Below are 26398 nucleotides of genomic sequence, written 5' to 3'. Positions count from 1 at the left end.
TTTCTGTCTACCTAGGCCCGCTAACTATGCAACTACTACATCGCGCGCCACCTGGTGTAATAATATGCAACCGCAATGCACAGTGTGCACGCATTGGCGCTAGAAGCGGCGCGCATGTCACATCGCGTGTCTCCTCTCGCTAGGACGCGTTTATAGGGGACGTTTATAGAACATGCGTTTATAGGGAACGCTCAGTTACAGAGTAGCTGACTCCCGCGCAGTGGGCCTGTGTTCGACCCCGGCAGGAACTGGGTTGCTCGCCTTTTTTTTTTAAATTCCCGGCGACAGCTACGACGGATACCGGCGGCGGACATCTACAACCATCTATAACATCTTACCATCTAACGTGTACAACCATCTAAAACAGCTTATACGCTAATAAAAACAACATTCACACACATACAGAAATGCACCGTAGTGAACGGCAAGGAGTTATCGAAACGAGACGTTTAGCGCGCGCAGCAACAGAAGAAACAGCTAAACGAAAGGAGATCAACGAGAACAACGAGAAAGGAACAGGGCACAAGGGCATACGTCGGCAAACGCATCTGAGAAGAGAACGGTGCCTCCCCGTGCATATCCACATCTGGAATTTCCCTGCGCGCCGCCACTCAATCGGGCAGGAACATGCGACGAAGCCTTCCCAGCACCTCCCGCCGATTTCGACCCCGCGTATTGCAGATCGCGGGGAAAACGAGCTCGCGGCACGCACTTAACACTGGCAACGAAAGCGGCGCACGCAGAAGCTTTCGCTACCTGTGCGCCGTTTAAATTATCATCGCCTCATCAGCGCCACCCTCTACTGCTTTCTACTTTGCATGATCTGCATGTTTTTTTTTTTTTTCAGGCGCTCGATATAAACGCTTCTCCGCAATTCTGTGACGACGACTCCCCCCACTGTACGAGTTATCCCAATCATGACCTCTTCTCCCTAGTGTGACCGGGCAGCCCTTGAACAGTGTCCATATCCCATTGCCTCGTGATGGAATCGGTTCCGCGTTCTCTTAATCTTTTTTCTTAGCAAACGACAAATTAAGAACTACCAAATCAACTCCGTGCGCATTAAAACCGCGATCAAGAAGGGTAATATAGCCGCAATGCGCCCACAGCAGTCACAAAGCACGTTGTCAGCCAAAAAATATATATATAATGAGAAAAAGAAACGAAAAAGGAATAAGAATCGACAAGATCCAGGCTGCCAGCTAGCATATACATTCAAACGAAGATCGCCTAATAGCCGCGAAAAAAGAAGGGGGTGGGAAAAAAGTCAGGAATTACGAATTAATGACACCCCAAGAATACAACGAGAAATGAACACTGCGCATAATAGGACCGAATCAAAGAGCAGAGAAACGCGAGAATATTATCTAAAAGAATTTAAAAAAAGAACTAAGGACCATGGCTGGGAGCGAGACAGGGTGCCTTCTGTATCTAGACTAAAAGGAAAGAGAATTCAGATGGCCTCAATCAAAGGAGGCGCACCACACGACAGCCTCCGCAAAGAAAATCGCGAAGTAGAAGAAAGCCCCGTGCAAGACGAAACGGGCGATAGAGGAAAACAGAGCGAACCAAAGAGAACCGGAGCGGAGAGCGGATGGCAAGGAGGAGGGGGGTCTTCTTTTCGGCGGCGAGGCCCGCGGGTTTAATACAGACTCAACGCGCTCCACAGTGCGAGGCGTTAGGGAGGCGCGGAGCGAATGAAGCCTCCCTAATGAAAGCACTAAATCGCGACCATACCACTCGGAGGCCGCGGGGAGACTGAGGAAGAGGAGGAGGAGGAGGAGTCGGCGCGGAAAGACATGTGGAGAAGCCGAACGCGAAAGCGCAGGCGCTCTGCGGTTGGCACTTAGCTGTACAGCAGCGGGACTTCTAGAGAAAGAGAGAGAGAAGAGAGAGAGAGAGAGAGTGTGTGGCAAGGAACGTTTCCCAGCGTAAACGTAGTCGTCGCCGCGACTCCGCCTCTCATCTAAGATGTCTCAGGAGAGAGAGAGAGAGAGAGAGAGAGAGAGAGAGAGAGAGAGAGAGAGAGAGAGAGAGAGAGGATATGTTGAAAAAGGGAGAAGAAGGGAAAAAAGGGAGAATAAGGACAGATTGAAAAAGGGAGAAGAAACGGAATTCCGGGAGAACAGCGTGCTTTAGACGAGCCGACTGCAACCGAGGAAACGACACGAAACGCACTGGCACGCGGCTTCAAAGAGACGGCCCATCACGCGGAGCACACACACGCCCAGATGGCGGCGTGGAGGCTTAAAAAAAAAAGAAAGAAAGAAGAAGAACGCGTAATTTTAAAGGCGCAGGATCTCGGAAGAAGCTGCGCGATAGCTCGAGTCTTCTTCGAGGAGCGGGGACGAATTGGAGCGCGGCGCGGGAAGCAACGGAAGAGGGGGACGACGGGCGACGGTTGGTATTTAATTAAGACGTCAGCGAAGTGCGCGCGCAACTCACTTTTTCTCCGCTCGACGCACTCGCGGAGAGCGCCCGATATGTGAGAGTGTTTTCCGGCGACTCGCCCGACCGTCTTCGTTAGGGAAGCAGAGTGCGAAAGCGTGCTCTATCGAGGATCCGTCGAGACTCGGAGCTGTCCCGTTTTATTGTTCCTCAGTTCGCTGCGAGATCGCGCGCGCGCGATCCAAAGAGCGCACGCTCGCCGGCGCTGTCGCTCACTTTTAACTAAATACTCCGGGGAGTTGAGAAGTTATATCCGGGCAACGTCAAACGCGGGCGACCGTAATGCGGCGAAACATTCAAACTTCGGGCGCGCGCGCGAATGCCCACGCAAACCGGTATTGAAAACTCACCGTCGGTGATCTCGCTAAATCGGACACTCATGAAAACGAAGCCATGACGCTGCACGTTAACATTCCTCGGCTAGAGACGCGCGTAAAAAAAAAAAAATGACCAACACGTTCCTCCAAAACGGAGTTCGACAGGCGAGCTTCCGCGGCGGCAACGACGACGTCTGCTCATTCACGTTCACGGTGCGTGCGCAACATTTTCACAGTGTGATTTGATTTATTGATTTCCCTTTACACACACACACACACACACACACACACACACACACACACACACACACACACACACACACACACACACACACACACACACACACACACACACACACACACACACAGGAGTCCCGGCTGATTGCCGCATCTGTATATAGTCTCTTACACAGCCGTCACGGTGAAGTTATACGACGAACTGCACAGCGGTCAAACGATGACGTGAACAGCGACAAAAATGGCGAAGCACACCTACCACGACATCCGCGCTGCGTGGCATGCCAGCAGACACGGTGTCCAAATTCGCGTGACCTTTTTTTTTTAAGTAAGTGCCTGTATATAGGGTGTGGCTTTAAGTGAAAACTGTGCGCACATCGTTGCGCGTATTTGTTTTTCCGCTGTTAGTAGCTACAAACTGCGCCCCACTGTCACAGCAGCAAAACCTTTACTTGCGCATATTTCGCCCCAGTGGCATCTTCGAGCATTGTGAGAAAGGCATGCCTAAATATGCATATATAGCCTAAAGTTTCTTTGCCGTAACTGAAACAGTAACTTAGCGCGACAAAAACCACAGAGACGAGAAAGAAGGACAAAGACAAGCGCAGGAACGACGAGACATTCGGGGCAGGAGCGGCAACGCCTCTTCTAGGCTTGCACTTGAGGCCTCCTTCATCAAGGAAGAGTGATAGGTGTATAAGTGAGCCTTCTATCTCACTACTTGACAGTGAATTTGACTTCTGGCGCAACCGCCTTTGATGTGCAGGTGCCTGTCTTTTTTTTTTTTTTGGTATGCGCATGCGTGATAACAAGATATAAATGTACGATTCTATCCTTCCAATAAACAGTTGAGTGGAGCGCCCCCTTGTCTTTGTCCACCTTTCTTGTCTCCGCGGTTTTTATCGCGCTGACTGACTACTTCAATTATGGAAAACCAACTAGCCCAACAATCAACTGTTCTTACCGCAAGTTTAGAAAGCGATGAAATTCCACTTCTCCTGCAGGATCGCAACCTTTCGGACACTTTTGTAACGGCAGCTGTATGAGCTACACAAGCATAGCTGCCCTCAAAGTCATTGGCGACAAGAGCCGCGTTTCGGTGACGAGCAGAAGGTCATCGGTTGAAGTTCCGGTCGGAGTGGTCGCGTTCCGATAAGCGCGTAACGGAGAAATAACTTTGCAACTTAACTTTAGGTGACAAGGTAAAAAAAATGCAAAGGGATGCAACCGATGGAAAAAATAACTGCACGGTCAGAATGAACACCAGCCCTGGCACAACCGAACCACTCTTGCGAAGAGTCTTACTTTGGGACTGTAAGGCACACTCATCCACTCATGAAATGGCAGAGATAAAATGACTGAATGCATAATATAAAGAACTACGATGTATTTATTTATTTAATGTACCCTCAAGGGGCTTTGCCGCATTATAGTTTCCTGCTACACGCGGGTGGATGACTTTTCCGTTCCATTATAGAAAGGTGCGGCAAGGATCACTTCCCAAATTTCACGAAGCATCACAGAACTTATCTCCGCACACGCGCTGTCAGCTCCTCGCCTCTCAACGAATGCGCAAGTGAATTTCAACGCTCTAGAGCCCGCATACGTACCTCACCAAGCAGTCGGCGTCCATTTGCACAGAAGGAAAAAAAGACGTCGGAAACGGCGCAGCCCATTTCCACGGTCCCACGCTACAGAGCGAGCAAGGGAACCGACAATGCGGTAGAGACACCCCGAGAAAAAAAAAAAATAAATAAAGATGCTTGAATGCGCACAACCTGAAAACGAGTCGGAGCCACTCGAAGCCGCCACATTTGTGGAACATTACACGGCGACATTTCGCGCAACGTTCGGGAGGGGGGCGGGGGAAGCGGAGCACATTGAAGGCACCGCACATCGGATCCGACTTCGTTCGAGACGTGAACGGTAGTTTCTCGGACAAGAGACGGCAGAGACGCGCTCAGCGTAGCGAGAACCATTTTACAATTCGGTCTCCTTCGCGAATTTTCTTTTTTTTCCCGGCGCCTAAATCCCGCCAGTTGCAAACAGGTATTCCTTGCGCGCAATCAGCCGCTGCGATAACGGCGCGCACTGTGCAACGGTGCAGCCCATTTAGCTCGCAGGCTCGATCAGTGAAGCAGGTATGTAAAAGTAATCTAATGAGCAAAAGAGATAAGAAACCGAGGCACACAATGCGTGGCATTCACGGGCCATTTCAACTGCGTTATTAGCTCTGGGGCGCCGCGCTTTGAGACTTACGTCAAGCTTACCGTACGCCTATAGAAAGATCAGCATAAAAAGAAACAAAAATCAACGCAAGCAAACGTAAATAAATACAGCCATAGAGTGCGATGGGGCAAAATAAGGGGATAGAAAGGTTACGCACTTAAAATCGATTGGGCTAAAGCCGCTCCCCGGGCTCCCAGAAGCCCCCACACCCCGCCCCTCCCTCCTATTTCACTTCCTGACAAGCGTAATCCTTCGGGCTATAGGGACACGCCCACTCAGCATCCCGTTAATGACAACAGGTTCTCGTCTAGCTCTTCAGACCGTCTTTTATTATTATTACCATCTTTGAAGAAATTCAATCAACCCTGGGATAGAAGGAGTTTAAGCGCACACAGTCTACTCGTTTCAACGTCGTTCGTGATGTCAATTCTGAAAGACAATAAACTAGAAGCGCAATCGCATTACGGGGAGTCGTCAGCGCTCGCGCGACAGTTTCGGCTTCGGTCGTCTATTATCGAGAGCCCGAGACTGCGCAGTATGCTTAATACTGTGACGAGGCCCAGAAAATTACCCATCTCTCTCAAGTTTTCTTCTCCTTTCTTGTTTTTTTTCTTTTTGGGGGGGGGGGGTGATGGAGGGCGAGTTCATTTCCCTCACAAAGTCATCCTCTCTCTCTCTGCGAGTGAAAGCTGCTGCACCGACTTCATGAAATACCTGGCGAGGAACGGAGTTAATCGAACTAAGCAAATGAAAGACCAGCATCATCTAGGCGGGACAGCAAAAATACGAGCAATTTGCGTCAGCCCAAAAAAAAAAAAGAAAGATATTTAGAAGGGCCTGAGGTAAACTCGGCAATACAACAACAGAAAAGTTCGTGCAACGAGCTGGAAATAGAAACGCAAGGAACGCACTTAAACAGACAACGAAGAAAAGTGACATAAACGAGAAGAAAAAAAAAAGTTTTCTTCAGCCAGTGAGAGCGAGATGGAGACAGTTTAAAAGTGACGAGCGCGTAGACTACACAAACTACGCGAAGAGCGCAAATACACAAGAGAGTCATGGAACACCAGTGCGCAAGGTGTAATATGCGGTCTCCATTAGGTTCTAGAAATTGAACTGCATTAGGGAGCAGAGTGATGAAAAAAAAAAACAACAAAGAAGTAAAGAGGCGACAGGCACTATTATTCGCTCGTTTAGCACCGAGAGATAGCGGGAAAAAGAAAGAAAAAAAAAAGCCAGAAGGGGCGTTCGCCGGTAAACGCTGCAACGAGTCATTACGTCCGCGACAGCGGAGCCCCGATCGAAAAGGTGGTGAAAACGTTTGCCAGTCAAGTGGGACTAATACTGCGCGCACACGCAAGCAAAATGCTTGTTCTTGCCCCCACCCCCCTTCCTCCTTCCCTCTTTTTTTTCCTACATTTCCCCCTCATCTCAATCATACAAAGAGAGAGCCAGAGAGAGAGACCAAGAGAGAGAGAGAGAGAGAGAGAGAGAGAGATTAGACGACCTCGGCTGTCGACGAATCGTAATAGACGCAGAAAAGGAGCTCGCGAACTGCGAAGCAAAGCGACGTGGGAGGGCAAACAGAGCTGTTTCTCACAGACATTCACACTCCATTTACGAGCTGCGAGGCTTCAACGAGGATATGAGGAAAGAGAAGAATCGAAAAGAATCGAACGTGCGTGCGAGGCCCCAAGCAAAACAGCCGCGCGGAGAGATCTGACAGTCCGCCAGTTTAGTCAGGCGCAAGCAAGTTTAGACGGCACAAGCAGTTACAGAGAGCGACGGAGAGGAGCACCAGTTACCGTCGCGCGACGCAAGCGAATGAACAGATTACAACGGAGGCGTCGAAACGAGTTCTAGCAAACCGAGAAGGTAAAAGCTGCCCAGCGCGACTGAAAAGGCGAAAAAAAAAAATAAATAAACGAGCAGCACTGATATTATAGACGCGACCTTCACTGCCCCTACTTCGCCAATCATTGTTGCTACTGTTCAGGAGGAGGAAGGAAGGAAAGGGGAAGACGGGGATGCTTGGGAAGCGGCTGGTCTGGGTACCTTACGCTGAGGGATGGAACAAGGCAACATAAAAAAAGTGTGTGCGTGTGTGTGTGTGCGTGTGTGCGAGAGAGAGAGAGAGAGAGAGAGCAAGTCCGCACAGGGCGCCACGCTGTAAAGGGCGCTCACGCGAGCCAGTCGCGCCGTCAAGAAGCACAAGACCTGCTACCGCCGAAAATGCGGAGGTAAGGGCAGAATTCGAGCGCGTGCGCTGGAGAGAATCTACCGCGAGTTGAGCGACGCAGTCATTTCACTGACGGTTTTAACGTCACAACAACAACAACACTCGTGGTTACGGGTGCGCGGCATATATTAGTGGCGTGCTCCGGATTGAATGTGACCACTAGCGATTTCTAAGCAGGGACACGGAAATCCAAGCACACGACAGATTTGGCACCGAGGCCCGGTCGGAATGAAAGGGGAAACATAACGGCGGTGCAAAAAAAAAATGAAAAAATATGGGCTACCAACATGAGCGAAACGGACAGTTGCTACGAGCAACAACCAGAAGTTCCAAAAGCCATTCGTAAATATACACGCTCGCTCATAGATGCATTAACAAAGCCTTCAGCTAAACAACCGCAAAAGCCTTACGTGCGCAGTATGCACTTGGCAAGTCAGTCAAGCCAAATGTACAGCAGCAGCGCTATCATTCACTGCCTACGCTTCCCGGGCCGAAATCCTATAAACAATGGACGACGTTTCCTCACACCGCACCTTCCCGAGCGGATCTCGCAAGCACGAATAACTGCGTCACAAACAACCACCGCCTCTCCCAAGCCTAAATATGTCGTTAACAAACCGGAAAGCGCCGTGAAAGTACGAAAAGACGTTTAACCTGTGCATCCAGGCAGCCACCGCGAACCACAGCGTGTAAGCAGGTTAACGAATACACGCGGCTAACGCGCATACACAAACATCCTTTCTTTCCGTGTACTCGTATTTATCGCAGCTTCGACCCTCGTTCTCCACCCTTGCGATTAATACTGCCCGTAGAGAATGACTCGGCGTTTTTTTTTTTTCTACTCACAGCAAAACTAAGTGTCTAGAAGGCAGCGCAACACACATCTGTTGCCAACATCCCCAACGTTAACGCTAATTAAGAGGACCACAACTGCGGCGCAACCTTTTTTTTTTCTTTTTCTGAGCGTGATTCGTATTACCCCTTTCCAGCCTCGACGGGAGGTGCGAGAGGAGAGGCGACCGCAATTCGCCGTTGCGTAGCCGGCCGCCCCCTTTTGTTCGCGACCGGCAGCAGTGAAACGCGCTCGGTAACGCGGGGGGGGGGGGGGGGGCGTCAATCGGCATCTGCCAGGGGGGGCCAGCTACAGCAGCGCCGTCTAGCCGGCAGCTATAGAGGCGGCGGCAAACGCCGCTCGACGGAGTGGCAGCGGCCCGATAAGCGCGCACCCGCCGAATCCGATGCGAGACAATTCCGCGCGTACGCGCACGTACCACAGAAACGCGATTGACGAACGAGCGAAATGTGGGGATGAAAACAGACGACAAGGAGGAAGGAATGAGGGATAAACACCGACGACAAGGATGCTGATCATCAACTGCGAAGAATGAGGAGATGGAGTGTGATGAAGCCTGTGTTTCTTTTTTTTTTTTTCTTCTTTAACGTCACGTCTTAATCGATGTCATATATCATACACGAAGGGAACACGGACCGATCATGCTAGTTAAAGTATCGGAATTATTCAAAATGCCAGTGCTCAGTACTGAAGAAAAGCAAGATTAACCGTTCACGCTCTGTACAACCCGAACAATGTTCACACTTGGTAATGCTCAGGGACGTTACACACGTCCAGAGAGAATGCGCGAGCCATTCTTGTTTTGCAGCCGAATCGCCGACCATGCGAGTTTCTAAAATTTAAATTATTCGGCACGCCGTAGTGGGGGACTCCGGAAACTCTTCCCACCACCTGGAGTTTGTTAACGTGCATTTAAATCTAAGCACCACGGGTGTTTTCGCATTTCGCCCCCATCGATATGCGGACGCCGGGGCGCGTTCTTTTTTTTTTTTTTTCCCTGAAGAAAGTAAACCCGAATTCACAAGGCAAACTTCGCCAGCGCCGTCTCCTATTGTCCAGCAACGTTCGGTAGTACGTCAAACGTCGACATCGGCTCGCCCAATACGCACACTTTTACGAGCTTAAAGGGACACTAAGGCGAAGCAATAAATAAGTTTATTCTACTGAAGCATTGTTTGAGAACCCTGCAGGTAGTCATTTCAAAAGAATAGTTTGATTATTAGATGAGAAAATGAAGTTCCAAGTATCTGAATTTCGCGCCGAAACCCCAGCGCCGGTACATCAGCGTGATGTCAGGGATACCAAAGTATGTTTTCGGATTTGGGCCGCATTGGCTGAATAATGATTCCCGAAACTTGCCATGTTTATTATTTGGTTCCTTTAGAACACAATGTAGTCAATCTGTACCGCTATATATAATTAGTAGGCCCTAGAAGATGCCATCAAAATCCAATACGTCACAGTCCCCGGGTGCGGGAGCATAAGTAGGCGTCGCCACCGGTATTTCGTTCTAGCGCTTTTTCTGGTTTACCAAACGTCTTATCGTTGCAAGAGTGGTGTTTTCGGTGTTCTAGAACGTTAATTTACTGATGCAGAAGAAATCACTTCACTTTAGTGACCCTTTCAGAACTCCTTTCTGAACCCGAGCACCGAACAGACGATAATTGCGACGGCCTGAGAAAGAACGCGCAGCCGTAGATTTGCGAGGTGGAACGCACGAACACGTATACCTGGTTATACCACTGAGAATGGCGTAGCACCGAGCGTGGCTGTTCTAAAAGCGGACGCCAGTCCCCCGCCGCTCACGCGTCGTCTCTGCGTATAGGACGCTGCTGCGAGCGGGGTCCACCTGCAGAGACAGGGTCGACTGCGTGTCGGCGCTCTTCCTTTGCGGCAGGCGTTCCCTGTCGTTCCAATTCAGACGACGTGTGGGAGCGGCGAAAGTTGCGGCGCCTGTATTTCTAGCCACCGTTCTCACACCTCTACGCAAAAAATTTTGCTACGCGCTGACACAGTGCTCATTCGGAAAGGAAGCCGAACCTTTGTGGCAGTCGCACGTAGCTGCAAACGATACGCAAACAAAGGGAATCCGTGCAGATTTTCAACAGCAGTTAATTTCGCTCAGGCACCGCCCAAGCTGTCACTAAACGATATTGACTGTCAAAAAAAAAAAAAAAAAGAAAGAAGAAACACGCGCTCTTACATCTTCTCGTTAGTAGTCCCCACTTACGGGTTTCACGCGCCTCCGTTATACAGCGCAAACTGAGTAGCAAATCAGCAGTCCTTTCGAAATAGTGTTTGCAGATTCTGGTTCAACTCGACGCAACGAGGTGGCGCCACTGCGTTGCTAGCGCCCCTTCCGCAGGCGGAGATGAACGTCTCGACGCGATAACAAATGACGTCCGCAGTTTCCGTATATCACCGGCCGCCGATCCTTTCGAATGCACTCCGACGGTTTGCCGCGCTCGCCGCTACGGTGCGGCCGCTGCGGGAACGACTGGAGTGGCGAACCGGTCACCACAGTCACCGCGCGATCGAAGACGATGGCTCGGAGCGATTTCCACTTTCTGCGCCGCATTCTCCGTCCCCCCTCTCCCTCTTTCTCTTTTTAGACACCTCCTCTAACCGCCCCATTCTTGTTCTCCCACTTCCCTGTTCTTCCTCAGCCGACGAGATAGCCCCGGGTCGGGACTTTGTGCGTGCCGATAGATGGCAGGCCCATCTACTATCCCTACACCACCAAACGCCGGACTGCCCGCACACACCGACCCTCTGAGAAAAGCAAGACTGCCGAGAGGCAAAGGCTGGAAAAAGAAATGAAAAAAAAAAAAAAGAAATGGGGGGGGATGCGGCTCAGCGGTGTCGCAGGTTCCCTTTCGTAGATTTCAAAGAAATGCGGCAGCCAAGAGAGACGCGTTTCATCGTAGAGCTAATATCATCCGTGGTTGCAGGGAGCAGCGGAAAACTGACCACGGGACGAAAGAAAGACAAAATACGACGGACACTGCCCTACAAAAGGGCACTGTGCGAATTACTTGTCCATTACTTGTCGAACGCGCATCCAACGCGCGCGAGACGAACGTTCTCGCGTTCCGCCTTCATCGGGATGCGGTCCCCGCGGCCGAGAGGCGAACCCAGGACCTCGCGGTAAGCAGCGTAACGTGATGACCAATGATTTACGCCGGGGCGTGCGTCCGTTGAGAGAAAGTGCTGCTGTAGAAGTAAATTAGAACGGAGCCGGAGTAACCGCTTGCCTGCAGCTTGTTCATTCATTTCGCTAACACACTGCTAAAGATCGCACAGCGAATGACAGCGAACGAGGCATAAATTTCGCAAGTTCTTCGGCGCCCGAGTTCTCAGAGGCCAAGCGGCGGAGTTACGTCACGCAAAAAAAAAAAAGAAAGAACGAAAGGAAGAAAGAGAAAACCTTGAGTCACGAAGTAAGAAAGCAAGTGAGAAAGAATGGCGCGTGAAACTCTACGTAACGTTGCGCATCATAGCCTTGGTCACTCTTGCGCCTTAAAACCTCACATATCTAAGCAACGTCATAAGTTCAAGCCGCATATTTGAACGGCTACACGCCCGTTGCAGACAAACACGCAAGCAAACTACAAATCCGCCCGAAAATGAGGCAAACGTAAACCTGCGCGAAGCGGTGTCGAAAGGCCGAAGCCGCAATGCGGTACCGGTAGCGAAACACCGCGGGTCGCCTCAGCACCAACATCACAGCCGCCCAGCGCAGTCGCGCCTCGTCAAGTGCATGCCGAGTAAACTGAAACTTACAGCTGCGAGACGAGACGTCATAAAAGATGGAGGACCGCAGCGCAGCTCCCCCTTCCCTTCCAATATACGCTCCCCCAGCATTCATGTAAGCACGCGCGCGAAGGCATGCCTAGAGAGAGAGAGAGAGGAGGAGGAGGAGAACAGGAAAGATAGGAACCGCAGCGAAGCGCGCACGGCCGGTCCTTTAACTAAGCAACACCGGTTGCTAAGCTTTCTTCTTCTTTTTCCTGCGTCTCCTCTGCAGGGCAAGCAGCCACAGGAGAGCGGAGATCTCCGACATGACGCAACCAACAGGCTTTACGCACCGTTGAGCGGAAGGAAGGGGGCTGACGCGGGCTAGGTCATTAGGCCATCCTCTGCAGCAACCAGTGCGCCGTCTGCTTCCATTAAAACTAGACACGCCAGTGTCAGCTAGGGCTGGAAGCCGAAGCCTCGCCCGACTGGCCTGAGAGCCCTTCATAACGAGGACGTCCGTTTCGGCGTTTTCGTTCAGCCGTACGTACCGAACGAACCTCGCAAGCGGACACTAGCACGCCCGCGTAGTTCGCGAAGCAAAGAGCGCGCGGTACCTGGTCGGTCACTCAAGCGGCTTTTTTGGTCGCCGAACGTTGCGTTACGCAACCGCAAGCTTTAGGCAAGCGTTAGCGCAACAATGTTAGGAGCATCCGGGGGCACAAGATTTCCGGACCAGGTGGTCCGTGATACTCGCGAGAATACGATCCCCAGCGCGCGCGCGCGCCCTGCATTGAACATAAACGCAAATACCGCGTTTACTCGAATACAAGAAACCCTTTTTAAACTAACTAATCCTGGCGGTAATATAAGGTCAACTCTTGTCACGAGTGGCGCGCTTCGACCAAGCTTCGCGAAAAGCGAAGTTAGAGCAGAGTGAGGACTCCGCGAGCTTCTCTGAAAGCACACGCAAGGTGTGGTGTGTACACAGGGCGCCTTTGCGGCCGCCGTGGCCAGGAATCGAACCCGGAACCTAGTGCTCAGAAGCAGACGACAGGACACAATAGCGACCACTGATACATCTTGCGCAAATACTCCGTCAAGCTTTTCCAGCCGTTCAGCTTAGCGCTCGCAATGCGAACCAGTCAGCGAACGAAAACGCACCCCCCCCTACTCTCTCTCTCTCTCTCTATTATATACATATATACATATATACATATATATATATATATATATATATATATATATATATATATATGAGCGCACGGCCACATGAAATCACCATACTTGCACGTTCAAAGGCGCATGGCGCAAGCAGGGCGTCCGCGGGGCACCATTTAATTACGACTTCTAAAGGGGGGCATCAATATCAGGCGCAGCCAACGGGAAAGCCCGTTCTTTTAAGAGATCCTCGATAACGGCGTAAACACAAAAAAAGGGAAGCAAAAGAAGAAAACGCCGCCCATCGGCAGGGCGAAATATGCGCATGCTAATCCAAAGCAATGCATCAGGTGCGTGGCGCAATCTATAACTGCAAGGAGCGGCAGCGCCGTAAGTTTCGCAACCGCGCGCGCAATCTATACCCCGAAAACGAAGCCCCACCCCCCACCCCCCCAACTCCTTCGCTACGCATCGGCACACGACGATAAAGACTCGGCTTCATTTCAGAAGGTGAAATATGTCACTCGCGATATATCCGTCTCGTATATTCCAACGCGTTGGCGCGCAGTTAAGCATGCGAGTGAGGTAATTTCGACAGAGCACTTGCAGACTTTTCCTTCCTTCTATAACATTATTGAGGAAGCCTTGGCCCGCTTCTTCTTCGCAGCCTTTCAAATAAGTCAACTAGAGGGAAAGATTTAAAGGGAAAAAATATAGGCGAGGGAAACGGAGGTGGGGTCGACGTCTCTAGGCCGTTTCGCCTGCTGTCTGTTTAGTGTTGCATACCGGTTGATTCCTATTGCGAAGCACTATACCCATCTGGTACAGTACCGTCCACTGTTAAAGACAACACGAAATTAGCGTTTCGGGAATAACCACAGCTCGGTTTTAACACTGAGGCACGGACCGTAATCAACATAGGTCTACTTAACGTGTCACATCATGTATTCCTCTTTTTTTTTTTTTTCAATGAAGTTCGATGCCGTTCTTGTTATGTTCCTTAGTAAAAGTCTCTAGGGTGAGGTGAGTCGTAACGAAGAAGGGTAATACACTAGCGCAGGAAACGACGCCAAGACGAGCAGGCCGGATCGAGCGTCAGTCGCGCGTCCTCGTTTTCCTGCGCTACTGTATTACCCTTCTTCGTTAGCAATGTCGCTTTTAACGCTAATTAGTAGTCTCCATTAGGAGCGCAGCATTCTGTAAATGTGCCAGTTATATTTCGCCCAACCAGCGCCAATAAGAAGGCCGGGATGCAAAAGGAAGCGGCCCGCTAACGTCATATGCTTAACGTGCGAAAAAGGGTTAGGTCACCCATTTGCCCGGCAGTCTAAACAACAAAACGCGTTAAGCCTAACCTGACCAGACGCCAGTGGCTCCCCCGGCCGCTACCGGTATTACGCAATACACCGGGCTACGTCGAAATGGGGCGGAGAAACATTCGCCGGATAAGGCCAAACACTTCTGTATCTTTTCGGCGCCGGTTAGTCGCGAGAAGCGCATGTTCCGACGCAAAATACGCGCCTTGCTTAGCTCAGCCGCGTATACACAACCTCGAGTTGCGCGGCGCTAATTACAGCCAGCGTCCGAATAATTCCCAACTGCCGACACGCGCGGGCCGAGGGAAATTAATAACGCCCCTCGCCGGCGCGCGCGCCCGTACAACCGAACGGGTGACGTCAGAGCAGGGAAAGCCGCGAAATAACGAGGCGAACAAACCGACGCTCAGTGAACGGCGCGGGAACATAGGGGACGGCCGAGAAACGAAAAGTTGCAGAAAAATGAAGATGAAAAAAGAAAGAAATACAAGGAAACGGCGTCGTTCGGTAGCAGCGGAGCTTGGGGAGAGCGCCGACCATGCAGCGAAGGCAAAGTTGGGCCCGCACCGACCAGCCAACCGCAAGGCAGGTCGAAACGCGAGAACGCAGCGAAGCGGGCGCGAATCTCTAATGCGCGCGCCGGGGCGCTTGCACGTTCGCGGCGGCTCCGGTCCACCGAAATATTTACGACGACGAGGACCAGCGCGTCGGCCGCGCCGCGCTTGCAGGCCACGCACAGCGGCAGGGATGGAAGAGATAAGGGGGGGCTTCAACCCCCTTTACCTTCTCTAGCGGCCGCAGCGCGATCATATCTCCACACTTCGCTATAGAAAGCGCCCCCGCTGCAGTAACAAGCCTTGGTGGAGATGCAGACAGACGCACACACGTACCCCGCTCGATGCAGGCGCACTCAAGTTGCCGGCGGCCCCAAAGGCAGGCGCCGTACTCGGGCCGCCGGTGAACGTTACGGGCCGCGCTTACATGCGCTCGCAGACTCGGGGAATATGGCGCGGCGTAAATAACTGAGCAGCAGGCCAGGAAACGAGGTGGAGGAACAGAGCTCGCACGGAGAAGCGCGCGTTTGTGCGCAAGCCTCACAGCTCTGCCGCGACGAGCACGAGTTTCCAGCGCGCGTGCTCGTGCGTAGCTCTCTGGAGCGACGCTACAAACTACGACGACCACCACCACCACGTGATCGCCGACTCCAAGCCCGAACATTTAGCCGCAGTCCGATTCCCGCTGCGACCGTTTATCCCCCTCCCTCTTCCTTCGCGCTATAAACGTCGCAACTCCCATCCAACCATCCCCGCGCAAGCCCGCAGTCGGAGTACGAGTGAGCTTTCGGCCTCTCGCGGAGGTAGTTAAAAGAGTCACGCAACGCAAGCCGGCCTATGTACACATACGCCCGCCAGCGGCGGAGAGCTTACGAGTCCCGGCGCTCGAGGGATGTACCCGAGATGCCGCTTCCATATTCCGTTTCGTGCAATATGCACGACTCGAGCGCTCGTCTTTCCTCGATGCCGCACCACACGCGGAGGAACGCGCTCCTTCGGTGACAGAAGCCAAGCGCGCGTCCCCCGCACATTTGCCTCCTGCACTTCGAAGGGCCACCCCAGGGGACTCGAAGCAGACGTCAGACGGTCACAGCGCTATGGTGAGTCTTCTGCATCGGCGAGAGACCTGGACGATTGCAGACTCGTGCGGTTCTAATAAGAACGATCCGCACAGGCGGGTCGGAGACGGCGCTAAGTCCTGGAATAAAACAAAAATCCCTAAACGTGTACCTGTATGCACGCAACTGACTCAAAGCTAACGGATGTTTGCCGGCAGACGACCAAAATGTGCGCGACTGCGCGGAGCGGTCCTATATATTTCACGAAGCAGCTGATTGCTTCTGAAGCAAGCACGACATTAACATCACCTACGTATTGTTATACGTCAATCAATTCACTTCGGCAAGAAGAAACCTGCCTAAATTTCTCAAGTTTACTCGTTGGTTCGCTCTGCTTCAACGAAGCGTCCGAAACTATGCAAAAACAGAACAAAAAAGAAATACGAAGGGCACGGGGTGCAAGGAACTGCACAAGGTACGAGCTATAGCAACTACGCAGGAAAACTACAGCCACAGCTTGGCTTAGAAGTGCACTTCACAGAATACAGCAGTCACAATGCGACAGACGGCCCCCGTATATCTCAACGCCTTGCGAAACAGGGACGCCCCAGGAATAAAACAATCCGAGAGACGTCGCACTTGAAAGAAATCTTTAAAGACCGCTCCTGTTCACGAACTACACCCCGTTGCATCCAGCTCCATGGTCTTTCACTAAGAAGGCAAAAAACGAAACAGAACAAATAAAGAAGAGAAAAAGGAAACGATGTCTTGCACCGCAAACGTCACACGGTCAAAGCCTTCCAGCCCTGAGGGCAGAAGCGGTCGCAAGGCAAGACGGTCGAAGTGGACAATGGCGCGTCGATGAAGCCCACCCCATTGCTTTGCAAACCATAAAAAAAAAACTATCTCGCGAGTCAAGAGCGAAATACGCCCATTCCTAGGAGGGGGTCACGTCGACGGGACAGCCTCCTTCGTCGCTACCGTCGTCGCAGTCGTCCTGGCCGTCGCACACGAGCTCGGAGGGGATGCAATGCCACGAGTGGCAGTGGTAAGCCTTGGGGTCTCCCGGCGGGCACTCCTCGACGGGGCAGTGAACCTCGTCCGCGATGTCCCAGCAGTCGGCGCGGCCGTCGCACCGCCGGTCCAGCGGCAGGCACGATGTGTTCAGGCCGCAGCGGAAGTTGACGTCCTCGTCGCACGGGCACCCGGTCTCGTCGCTGAGGTCGTCGCAGTCGGCGAGCCCGTCGCAGCGCGAGTGCTTGGACACGCACAGGCCCGACCGGCAGGGCCACTCCTCGGCCAGGCAGCTCTTGGTGCACGCCAGCGAGCCGTCCTCCAGACGGCGGCAGCGGCTGCCCTCGACGCATCCGGCGCAGTCTGCGCCTGGCGACGCGGACCCGGCGCGGTCGCGCCACGACTGTCCGCCCCAACCGCCGGGGCCTCCTTCGCGTCCGGACCTGGCCTGCGGTGCGCGGCGGGACGCTTCCGTGGTGACGGCCGCGTCGCCCCTGTACCAGGCGACGAAGAGGAAGCAGAGCGCTATGGCCCCCACCGTCATGGCGGCGACGCCGACGAGTCTCCAGAAGGCCGGGGGATCCCGCGAAGCGCCGAGGGAGCGGCAGCGCTTGCAGCGGATGTTGGGAGGGTCCTGGATGCGGTAGTAGGGCGGGGGCGGGGAGCTCAGGATGTCGGCGGTCGAGCTGCCCGAGAACTCGTCGTCGTCCAAGGCGGAGTCCAAGTTGACCAGGTCGTCCAGCTGCTTCGGCGGCTGCTGCACTTGCGAAAGGGACGCGGGCACGTCGCCTCGCCTAGCGGCGGCCATCCAAGCTAGCGGGCCCCGGGACCGCGATGTGTTTCGCGAGGGACGCGACCGAGAAGACGACGACGACGATGATTCGACATACTGGGGTATACCCACAACAGGCAAGAGGCGCGCTGCGTTGCTTCTTCGTTCTCCCTGTTGCATTCACGCCCTTCTCTGCCGAGCACACCTCTTCTTTCCCTTCGCCCATGCGACTCAACCGCAGGATTATTCCTCCGCCTCACAAAAAGCTCAGCACTGAAGATGCCGTAGCTCTCCGATTTATACAGACCAACACATTTCCAAACCTACACAGATACAGTAAAATGTTCCCACATACATATCGCGGCATCTGCCCCTGGTGCGGCGACACACGCCCTACACTCCTTCACATCTCGTGGGGGTGCGAGTGCAAACCTCAACACTTAAAGGCTCCTAGCACCTCATTTGAGCGGTGGGAGGTACAGCTGACCGGCGATACCCTGGCGGGACAAGAAGCTCTCGTCCAGCAAGTACGTCGAGCAGCCATGGCCAGTGGAGCCCTGGATTGAGGGCACCACCCACTCGACCTCAAGAGCAACCACCTCGATGGTCCGAATAAATGTTTTTTTTCTCTCTCTCTCTTTATTGCCGGTTATTATGCGGTACAGGATGCGAACTAGACGCTCCACATTCAGCCTTCGTCGAAGTCAAGAAGAACGACGCATGACGGAACACTAGGATAGTGGGGTCTGTCTAAATATATATATATATATATATATATATATATATATATATATATATATGCGTAGAAATTCAAAGAACATGACGGTCAAAGTAAAACCAGTCCAGAGCTTGCTTTGTCGGTACTGACGTTTCTTATTGGTTCTTGCCCAGGCTTCTGGCCCTTTCCTGTTGGTATTCTTGCCACATCACATACAGCTTCGACGGCAGCACGCAAGTGCATCGTTTAATAAAACTAACTAAACATAGCCAGTGCACATACAGTCACACCAAAGTGGGGGAAAAACAAAATAAAACTTAGAGTGGTCGGTCACACATTACATCTATAGTTTCGCATTATATCTTCCACTGCTAAACGTAAGGTTGAATCCGCGGGCGATTCTTTCTTGGGTCTGCTCCGTTAGGCCCCATGTTGGCGTGCAACGCAAATGCGACGCACCTGCATGCGGTTACCGGTCCTGTCGGAACTCGGCAAGATTCAGTCACGCGCGGATCGCTTCCAATCCGTCCGGTCGTGAAACTAGAGTCGTCAGCACTCGCACTACTTATGCAAACAAAAAGCACGATATACTCGTGCGCACATTCTGCTCGAGGATCCGGCTTCGCTGAAAAAGAAGGAGAAAGGAAAGCCCGAAAAGCACGCACCTTCGCAGAGGCGCATTTGTCCCGTTTGTGCAGGCGCTAGGAAATAGCGGAGGGGCCACAGTGAGGCCGACGTCACTATTCAAACGAATTCATCTATGCAAGCGCGGCTTACACTTATACTGCGGCGTACAGAGGTAAACAATGACGATTCGAAGGCGTCGCAGTGATGTGGGCGTGACGCTGTGACACCAGCGTGAGAAAAGTTGCCAGTAGAAGAGCTGGCGAGATCCAGGAGGGTGGACGACCGGCCCGGGCGCAGCACCTGAAATCGCAGCGCGGTTCGCGCAGGCGCATTCGGGCTCCAAGGAAAGCGCAGAGCTACCGCGACTTTACACGGCCAGCGACCGTGACTGGAAACGTCGTGTTAAGATTCTTTTCTTTTTGTTTTGTTTTTTGGAAATTTCGGAAGCGCGACATAATTCTAGCCGACAATAGATGAGGAGCGACCATTCTTAAGACATTCTCTCAATGCTGGTGCTTTATTTCTTTCGTTTCTTTTATAAAATGCGACGTACTTCTAAGGGACAATACTAGAGATCCGCTGATGAGGGAGAATAAAGTATCTCTGAAGTTCCAGAGAGAAGTTCGCCAATATGTAGCCGGTCTGCAACGCGGAAGAAACAGAGCAAAAAAAAATGAAAAAAAGAGAAAAAGACGACGCGAGACGATTCAAAGACAAGAAGCCATATCCGCCTTGAAAGGAAACAGCTGACACAAACGTACCTCGCTGGCGAAAGTGATAGAATAAAAGTAAAACACCAACCCAATTTTGAGTAGCAACAAACGTTTACTATGGGTTGAAATTTCTTCTTTCAGCTTACGTCCCACTGCCTGTCATCCCCCTCTCTCCACCCTTTTCTTTCGTTTTCGTTCTTTTTTATTTTTTTCCCCTGACAAATTTCTTTTCTGACGCGAGAGAAGACATTATAGCCCAGCTTTCCATCCATCCTGTAAGCGCTAGCCATTCTGCGCAAGCCTAAAATCTAAAAAAAAAAAAGAAAGAAATACGCACGCTCACTGGCTTGAACCTACATCCAACGTTCTCTCAACACCTAACCTAACCAAACATTTCCAGCTCGCGGAGCCCAAATGTATGCGCGCTTTGCTCGAATTGCCGGGTGCGCGCCTTACGAGACAGTGGGACTCACCCCGGGGAGGGTCTTCATGTTGTGCAGGTCGTTCTGGGCATCCAGGGCAGACTTGCGCGTGTAGAATGTGACAAAGCAGCAGCCTGCACAGAGGGGAAAGGGGAGGGGGGAAAGGAAAGAGAAGGAGGTGAGACGGACGTTCCACACAAGTACTCTACGGATTTTCACAAGTATTGCCGCAAATTCCTCGAAACGAAATAAACCCGCATCTGTTCAGCAACGTTGTACGCTATTACTTTGGGCACCGGTTCCACCTCACTCGATGTTTCTTGAGTTCCACAATTTTGCGTTAAGTATCCGTTGTAGCGCCGCCCAAACTGCACAGAGGGCGATTTAGGTACAATGCATAGTAAAATGCACCGCATGAATTTCGACGAGGTAAGTTTCCTTCAATTGCGCCCAAATCTCTTTTTTTCTTTTTTTGCAATCCTCCGCCATCACAAGGTCGCATCTTTCGCGACAGCGGAGCCGCATAGCTGTCAAGCCACTATGGCACATCATCTGCACCTGCATATATGAAAACGGGACAACTTCAAATAAAACAAACGCATAAAAAAAGCGATGCAGGACTTGAAAAGCTTATATCACACAATATGCAGGAGACTTTCGCAATCGATACTGCGGATTTCAAGTCAACTTCGGCTACACGCAGATAAGAAAAAAAAAGTGGAAAATCAGAGACCGACCAAAATGTATCAGCCGGACGGAAAGTCACGACAGCTTCCAACTGGCGCACGACAGAAACACGCCCCACCGAAATTAGCCCCGCGTACCAGAACACCGTTTCCTTTTCTCTTTATTTTCGCCTTTCCTCCCGATATATAATCGCCGCACACCCGCAATAAGCCCGAGTTGCCCACTCCCGATCGCGAGGCAACTAATCGTCGGCCCCATTTGTCGCGAGGCGTGTCGCATCTCCCGGGAGGCGACGAAAAAAAAAACGAGAGCCGACACCGCGACGACAGAGGCGCGCCGCGTGCGACAGTCGCGGCAAGCATTAAAAAGCGAGACGGTTGAGGCGACGAGCTACGCACGCGTCGGAAACAGAAACGTTTACTGCTAGCCTATACCTGCAGTGTACAGTCCAACAGGAAGTGGGACATCCGCCGTCGTGCCGCAAAACAGATTGCCGCGGAACTAATAACGCGGCGGTGTCACGCGCGCGACCCGACACCCATAATCGCTGCAGCAGCAGCAGCTCAGAGGCGAGTGATTGTGCGCGTGTGCGCGTGTCTGTACGTGTGTGCGTGTAAGCGTTTGAGCGCGCGCGCGTGCAAGATTGCTACGCGCACGTACCAGGCGAGCATAAATGACAAGACAGTCGTGCGGGCGCGCGTTCCGCCAGATACAGTGCCTTACCCCCCTCCTCATTGCGCTTTTCTTTTTACTCCTACTAGGAAGAACGAGAAACAACTACGTGCTAAACAAAGCAAGCCGACGTCGCGGTAAAAAACAACCACGCTCATCTCTCGCGAAGCCACGCAACGTCGGCAACGTCCGAACACCGCGATCGCGCGGCTTCGCCGCACAGCGTGAAAGCAGCGCTTGAAAACATTCTCATCCTCTCTCTCTCTCTCTCTCTTGCTCAATAGAGCGCTGTGCAAGGTGAGCTCGAGGAGTTGAGAGAGACCAGGCGAGCAATTCGTCGAAGCGCGACCGCCCACGGGCCCGCCCACGCCCGCGCGGAAAGAAACGTGACCGACCTCGGATTAGGAGGCGCACGCGAACGCGGCCGGGCAAGATTTCAACGTTCACCTCCACCCTTTAATTTCTTTTTTTTTCTCTCACTCCTCTCTCTTCCTAGCCCACAAATCTACCTATTCTTTGTGATTAACCCTAACATCTCTCTCTCTCACACTCACTAACTCTCAAAGACGCACACGGGCGCGCTCAGGACCCCGGGCGCGTTAGACCCTCGAAACGCGGAACACGATGAAAGCAACAAAGAAGCAGCGGCAGCAGCCTCGACTATTACATTTTACGAAGTGAAAGCTAGCGCACGGGCGGAGCAACAACGACACGAGCCCGAAAACGTGACTTCCCGGTCTCGTTCGCGGGCGCTTCGCAAAAAGGTGGCAGCGGTAGAGACGAACACTGTGCGGCTGTTTCATTTGCGGCGCGAGAACCGTATGGCCGCCGCACGCGTGCAGAGTTAAAACGACGAATCCTCTCGGGTGTGTGACCAGAGCTTCAAATGGGTCCCGCATAGCGCAAGAAGGACTGAGCGAGGGTGAGCAGGAGAGAGACCCATAGACACGTGACTCGCCGTTAGCTCCGTGCCGTGGTTGATTACCGCAACTTTTCTTTTTCTTTTTACCTTCCCGACTCCTAGCACCCAGCGAAGCAACTTCCGCTGTTAAACGACACCGACGCACTATGATCTCCCGCCTCCTGTCAGGAATGCTACGATGTGACACCACGCACGGAGAGTTTCGAGCGGCAGCCGAATGGCGGGTGCGGAATCGAATTTCCGTTTAGAATCGGGCATTGAAATTCCCCGTAAGTAGCCCGAATCTCTGCATCAGCAAATTCCGTTAAATCGAATGAGAGATCGCGCCTCTCGCAAAAAAAAAAAAAAAATACAAGCGAGCAAGCGCCGCCCGGTGTGTGAAACCAAACCACGATAGCGCTAATGGATGTCATTCCGTTTCCGAAACAAGCGGCGCCAAAGGGCACAAGCCGAGGGGATGAAAACAACCACTTCCGTAGCAAAACTCTCGATCCTTTCGAGAATCGACGGGAGTGCGAACCTTCGCGTTTTAACCTCCCGTTAACCAAAACCCGCCGCCCGCTCGCTCGTGCGCCCGTTCCACCTGTGCCCAGGGTTCCCACCACGCGGCGGGCGGTGTTCTTCGATCTTCGCTCGCGCTAATCACTACAGCGCTAGTCGGCGATCCCGCACTCGGCACTTCGGAGGTCCTCGCGCACGCAATCAGAGGCGGAACGCGAACGCGTTTCCGCCGCTCGAAAGTCGTTAGCAAAGCACCGCGGCGCGGGGCTCGCGATCAACAGGCAGCGGCGGAGCCAGTCAGCCGAAACAGAACGCTCGTCGAATAACGTACAGACGGGAAACAAAAAAAAAAAGCAATAGGAAGCGCCGTAAACCAGAAAACGGTTTCCCGGCCTATGTCGAAGCACGCGCCGTTTTTTCCGGGCAATTAAATCGGCCTCCCGAAACGACGTAGCCTGCTCTCCCCAAATGGAGAGAGCAGAGAGGGAGCGCACAGGGAAAGGCCAGGGGAAACAGGGAAGCTCATCACCCCGAGAGCTTCGCAAAACGACAAAACGGAACGCGGCGGGCAGGTTCGGTAGGAATGCGGGCCCGCACAAAGGACTTCGGCGCCGGGGCGCCCGAGCTGGTTAGAGGTGCGCGTTGTCGCGTTAGGATTTGCACGAAGGTTGCAGGCGACAGGTACGAAAGAAGTGAAGATGTTTACCGACACGCACGCAGACGCGCAAAAAAAAAAGGAAGAAAAAAAATACAAGAGCGCGTCGTGTGCCGCGAACGACTAACCTGGAGAATCGACACAGCGGCAAACGTCTGGAATAAGCAGACAGATCTGGCTAACTAAAGGCCGGGACATTGAGTAACTACACCAAACCAGAGTCTGCATTCGTGCAGTGTGCAGAACGGGGAAGGTGTTAACACGGGTGGAATGAATGAGCGCGGCAACGCCTTTACCGCGGCGCCAGTTCCGCGCTTATATCGACTGCTCACGCGTTGTTTTTGCCAGCAACGACAGGTACATTTACTATATGACACAAAGTGGTCTCGCGTCATTTGCTTGACGCCGAGACACGAGAAAACAAAACAAAAAAAAGACCAGACGTGCGCGCACGGCTAATGGAAGACTAGCAAAACATTCGATACCACACATCCCTTGCGAAGCAAGGTATATGTAACGAGTTCGCGCCACAACGGGTGCAGCTCATGAAGAAAATATAACTGCAATAACACCATGCCGAATAACGCCCACAACTTAAAGCCAGCTAAGTATAAAGACGCGTTAGTGTGATAAGGATACAGAGGCATAAAGCTAGGTTAGCGAAGGATGGGATAGCAAGGGATAAAGAGGCATTAGCAGCCCTACGTGGGTGAAAAACACGAAACGAACGCAGGTTACGTGCTCTGGTGTAACGTGATTCATGACTGACGTTCGCGTCAAAGAGACGCCGCATAGCTGCCACGAAACACAGACACCATCTGCGCAGTGACGGAAGCAAGTAAATGATCAAGTATTGGGACTTCCCGCGACAACGGGCCATTCTTCCTCGAGGAAGCGAAACCGGCTGCTCCATTTGCGTCTAACCACGGCAACAACGTAACACTGCCGCTCCGTGCTCTGATGATAGCAGCTCTCGCCTACAGCCAAAGTACCGTTCAAACAGAAGCCCACTAAAATTACTGATACGTATATTTTTAATAACCCATCTTGCTGCGCTAGGTCACCCCATCACACCGCTCATGCGCGACACAATGCAATGGCGCAATTATATTTTTCCGTATTTCAGTTTTCTTGTTGTTTCCTCGTTAGTGACTATGTCCCGCATCGCTGCACAAGTACAGAAACATACATTGTTCGACGGTTTTACGACAGACGTAAAATTAAATGAGTCGAAAGAATTAAATTCGACCGCATTATCTGAACGTTCCCGCTATTTTCACCTCTCCTGCTCCCCCACCCCTCGCTTTTTTTTTTTTTTTTTGTACACGCTGCGCTGAATCTTTCCGAAAAATGAAAAGCCGGACGACAATATCATACGGCGACACACGTGAACAAGGAAAAGAGCGATACGGAGCGCGGAAAAATAACGGATCAGATATAGGCGACGCGCAAACTATTAAGCCTAGACGATTAGGAAGAAAAGGAAAGGGACACGTGATTCTATTTCGCATACACCACTGTCGCGTACCACGCCATACTCCCGGGAGTCACTCGGGCGGAAAGAACCGCATTTCGCTTCGCGAAGCATTCAAACCTTCAGGTCCATCGAAACGCGCCGGAAGCGTGCGTTCGGAATCCACTACGAAAGCGCGCTCATTTCGATCCGAGCAAGCGTCGTTCGCGCGATCTATAATAAACGGCCTCAGACAACGGCCGGAGAACGTCGTGGAGCTCCAACAAAGAAAAAAAACAAACAAACAAACGAAGCGCGGCGCAGATTTCGGCGGAAATGTTTCGCCGACGCAAGCCAGACGCCAAGCGAAGCGGGTATGTAACGCGACATCGCATTAGCGCCATCACGTAGAAGGGTGTGGGCACGCCGGCGGAAAAGGCACGATTTGCGATCGACTCTCCGATTCTCGGAATGGAGGTAAGAGAGAGAAAGAGAGACGCCCTGCGATATTTTCCCGACGCACCTTCGAACGCAGCCCATTTCGCCACCCGCGTGCAAGTTTAATCTCGCGTCGCGCTCGACGAAGATACGCGAAGCATAGCTGTTACCACTCAACAAGTCGCGCCTGAAAAGGGCTGCACGTGGGAAGAGCACCGTTCTCGGATCGGGAAAGGAGATATATATACTCTACGCACACATTTAGCTTTCGCTTGCTACAATCAATGTTAAGCGCGCTGCTTGCGATGCGCACGAAATGAGCCCGTCGGTGCCAGTGTCTACAAAAAAGCGAACGACAGGAAACGCACCCGTGAAATGAGGCTTTTCCACGCGGAGAGTCTCCATGCGGGAAAGCGCGCTTTCCGGGACTGCTTTGCGGATGTTGACGGCGGGGATTCAATCGTGCGTGTGTGAGCCAAACCGAAAGCGTCACTACGTCAACACTAATAATATTTTCAAGTTACTACTTATTAGTAATTATTAGTACTTATTAGTAATTAGTAGCAATAAATTACAAACACTTATTGATCATTATTAAGCAACATGAAAGACAGTGGCCATCTTCGCAAACCTGCCGAAACTGTCGGGAAGTTGGGA

General features: G+C 52.2%; 2 protein-coding genes across 5 annotated transcripts in view; both read right to left on the bottom strand.

Moving 5' to 3' along the window:
• The window catches only part of LOC142563544 (CUGBP Elav-like family member 1-A), a 571451-nt gene that overhangs the window by 320105 nt on the left and 224948 nt on the right, over nt 1–26398 (bottom strand). For all 4 annotated transcript variants that reach the window (XM_075674113.1, XM_075674114.1, XM_075674110.1 and 1 more), the window contains one exon: nt 20465–20547. In XM_075674113.1, the coding sequence (XP_075530228.1) occupies nt 20465–20547 (83 nt within the window). The remainder of the gene's footprint in view (nt 1–20464; nt 20548–26398) is intronic.
• LOC142564390 (uncharacterized) lies at nt 15316–18022 on the bottom strand. Its single transcript, XM_075675377.1, has one exon. It carries the CDS (start codon nt 17967–17969, stop codon nt 17085–17087), a length of 885 nt encoding a protein of 294 aa, XP_075531492.1. The 5' UTR covers nt 17970–18022; the 3' UTR covers nt 15316–17084.

This window comes from Dermacentor variabilis, chromosome 11 (assembly GCF_050947875.1).
Source record: "Dermacentor variabilis isolate Ectoservices chromosome 11, ASM5094787v1, whole genome shotgun sequence".
In the NCBI taxonomy this organism is placed as follows: Eukaryota; Metazoa; Arthropoda; class Arachnida; order Ixodida; family Ixodidae; genus Dermacentor; species Dermacentor variabilis.
This window is presented reverse-complemented; position numbering and strand designations above follow the sequence as displayed.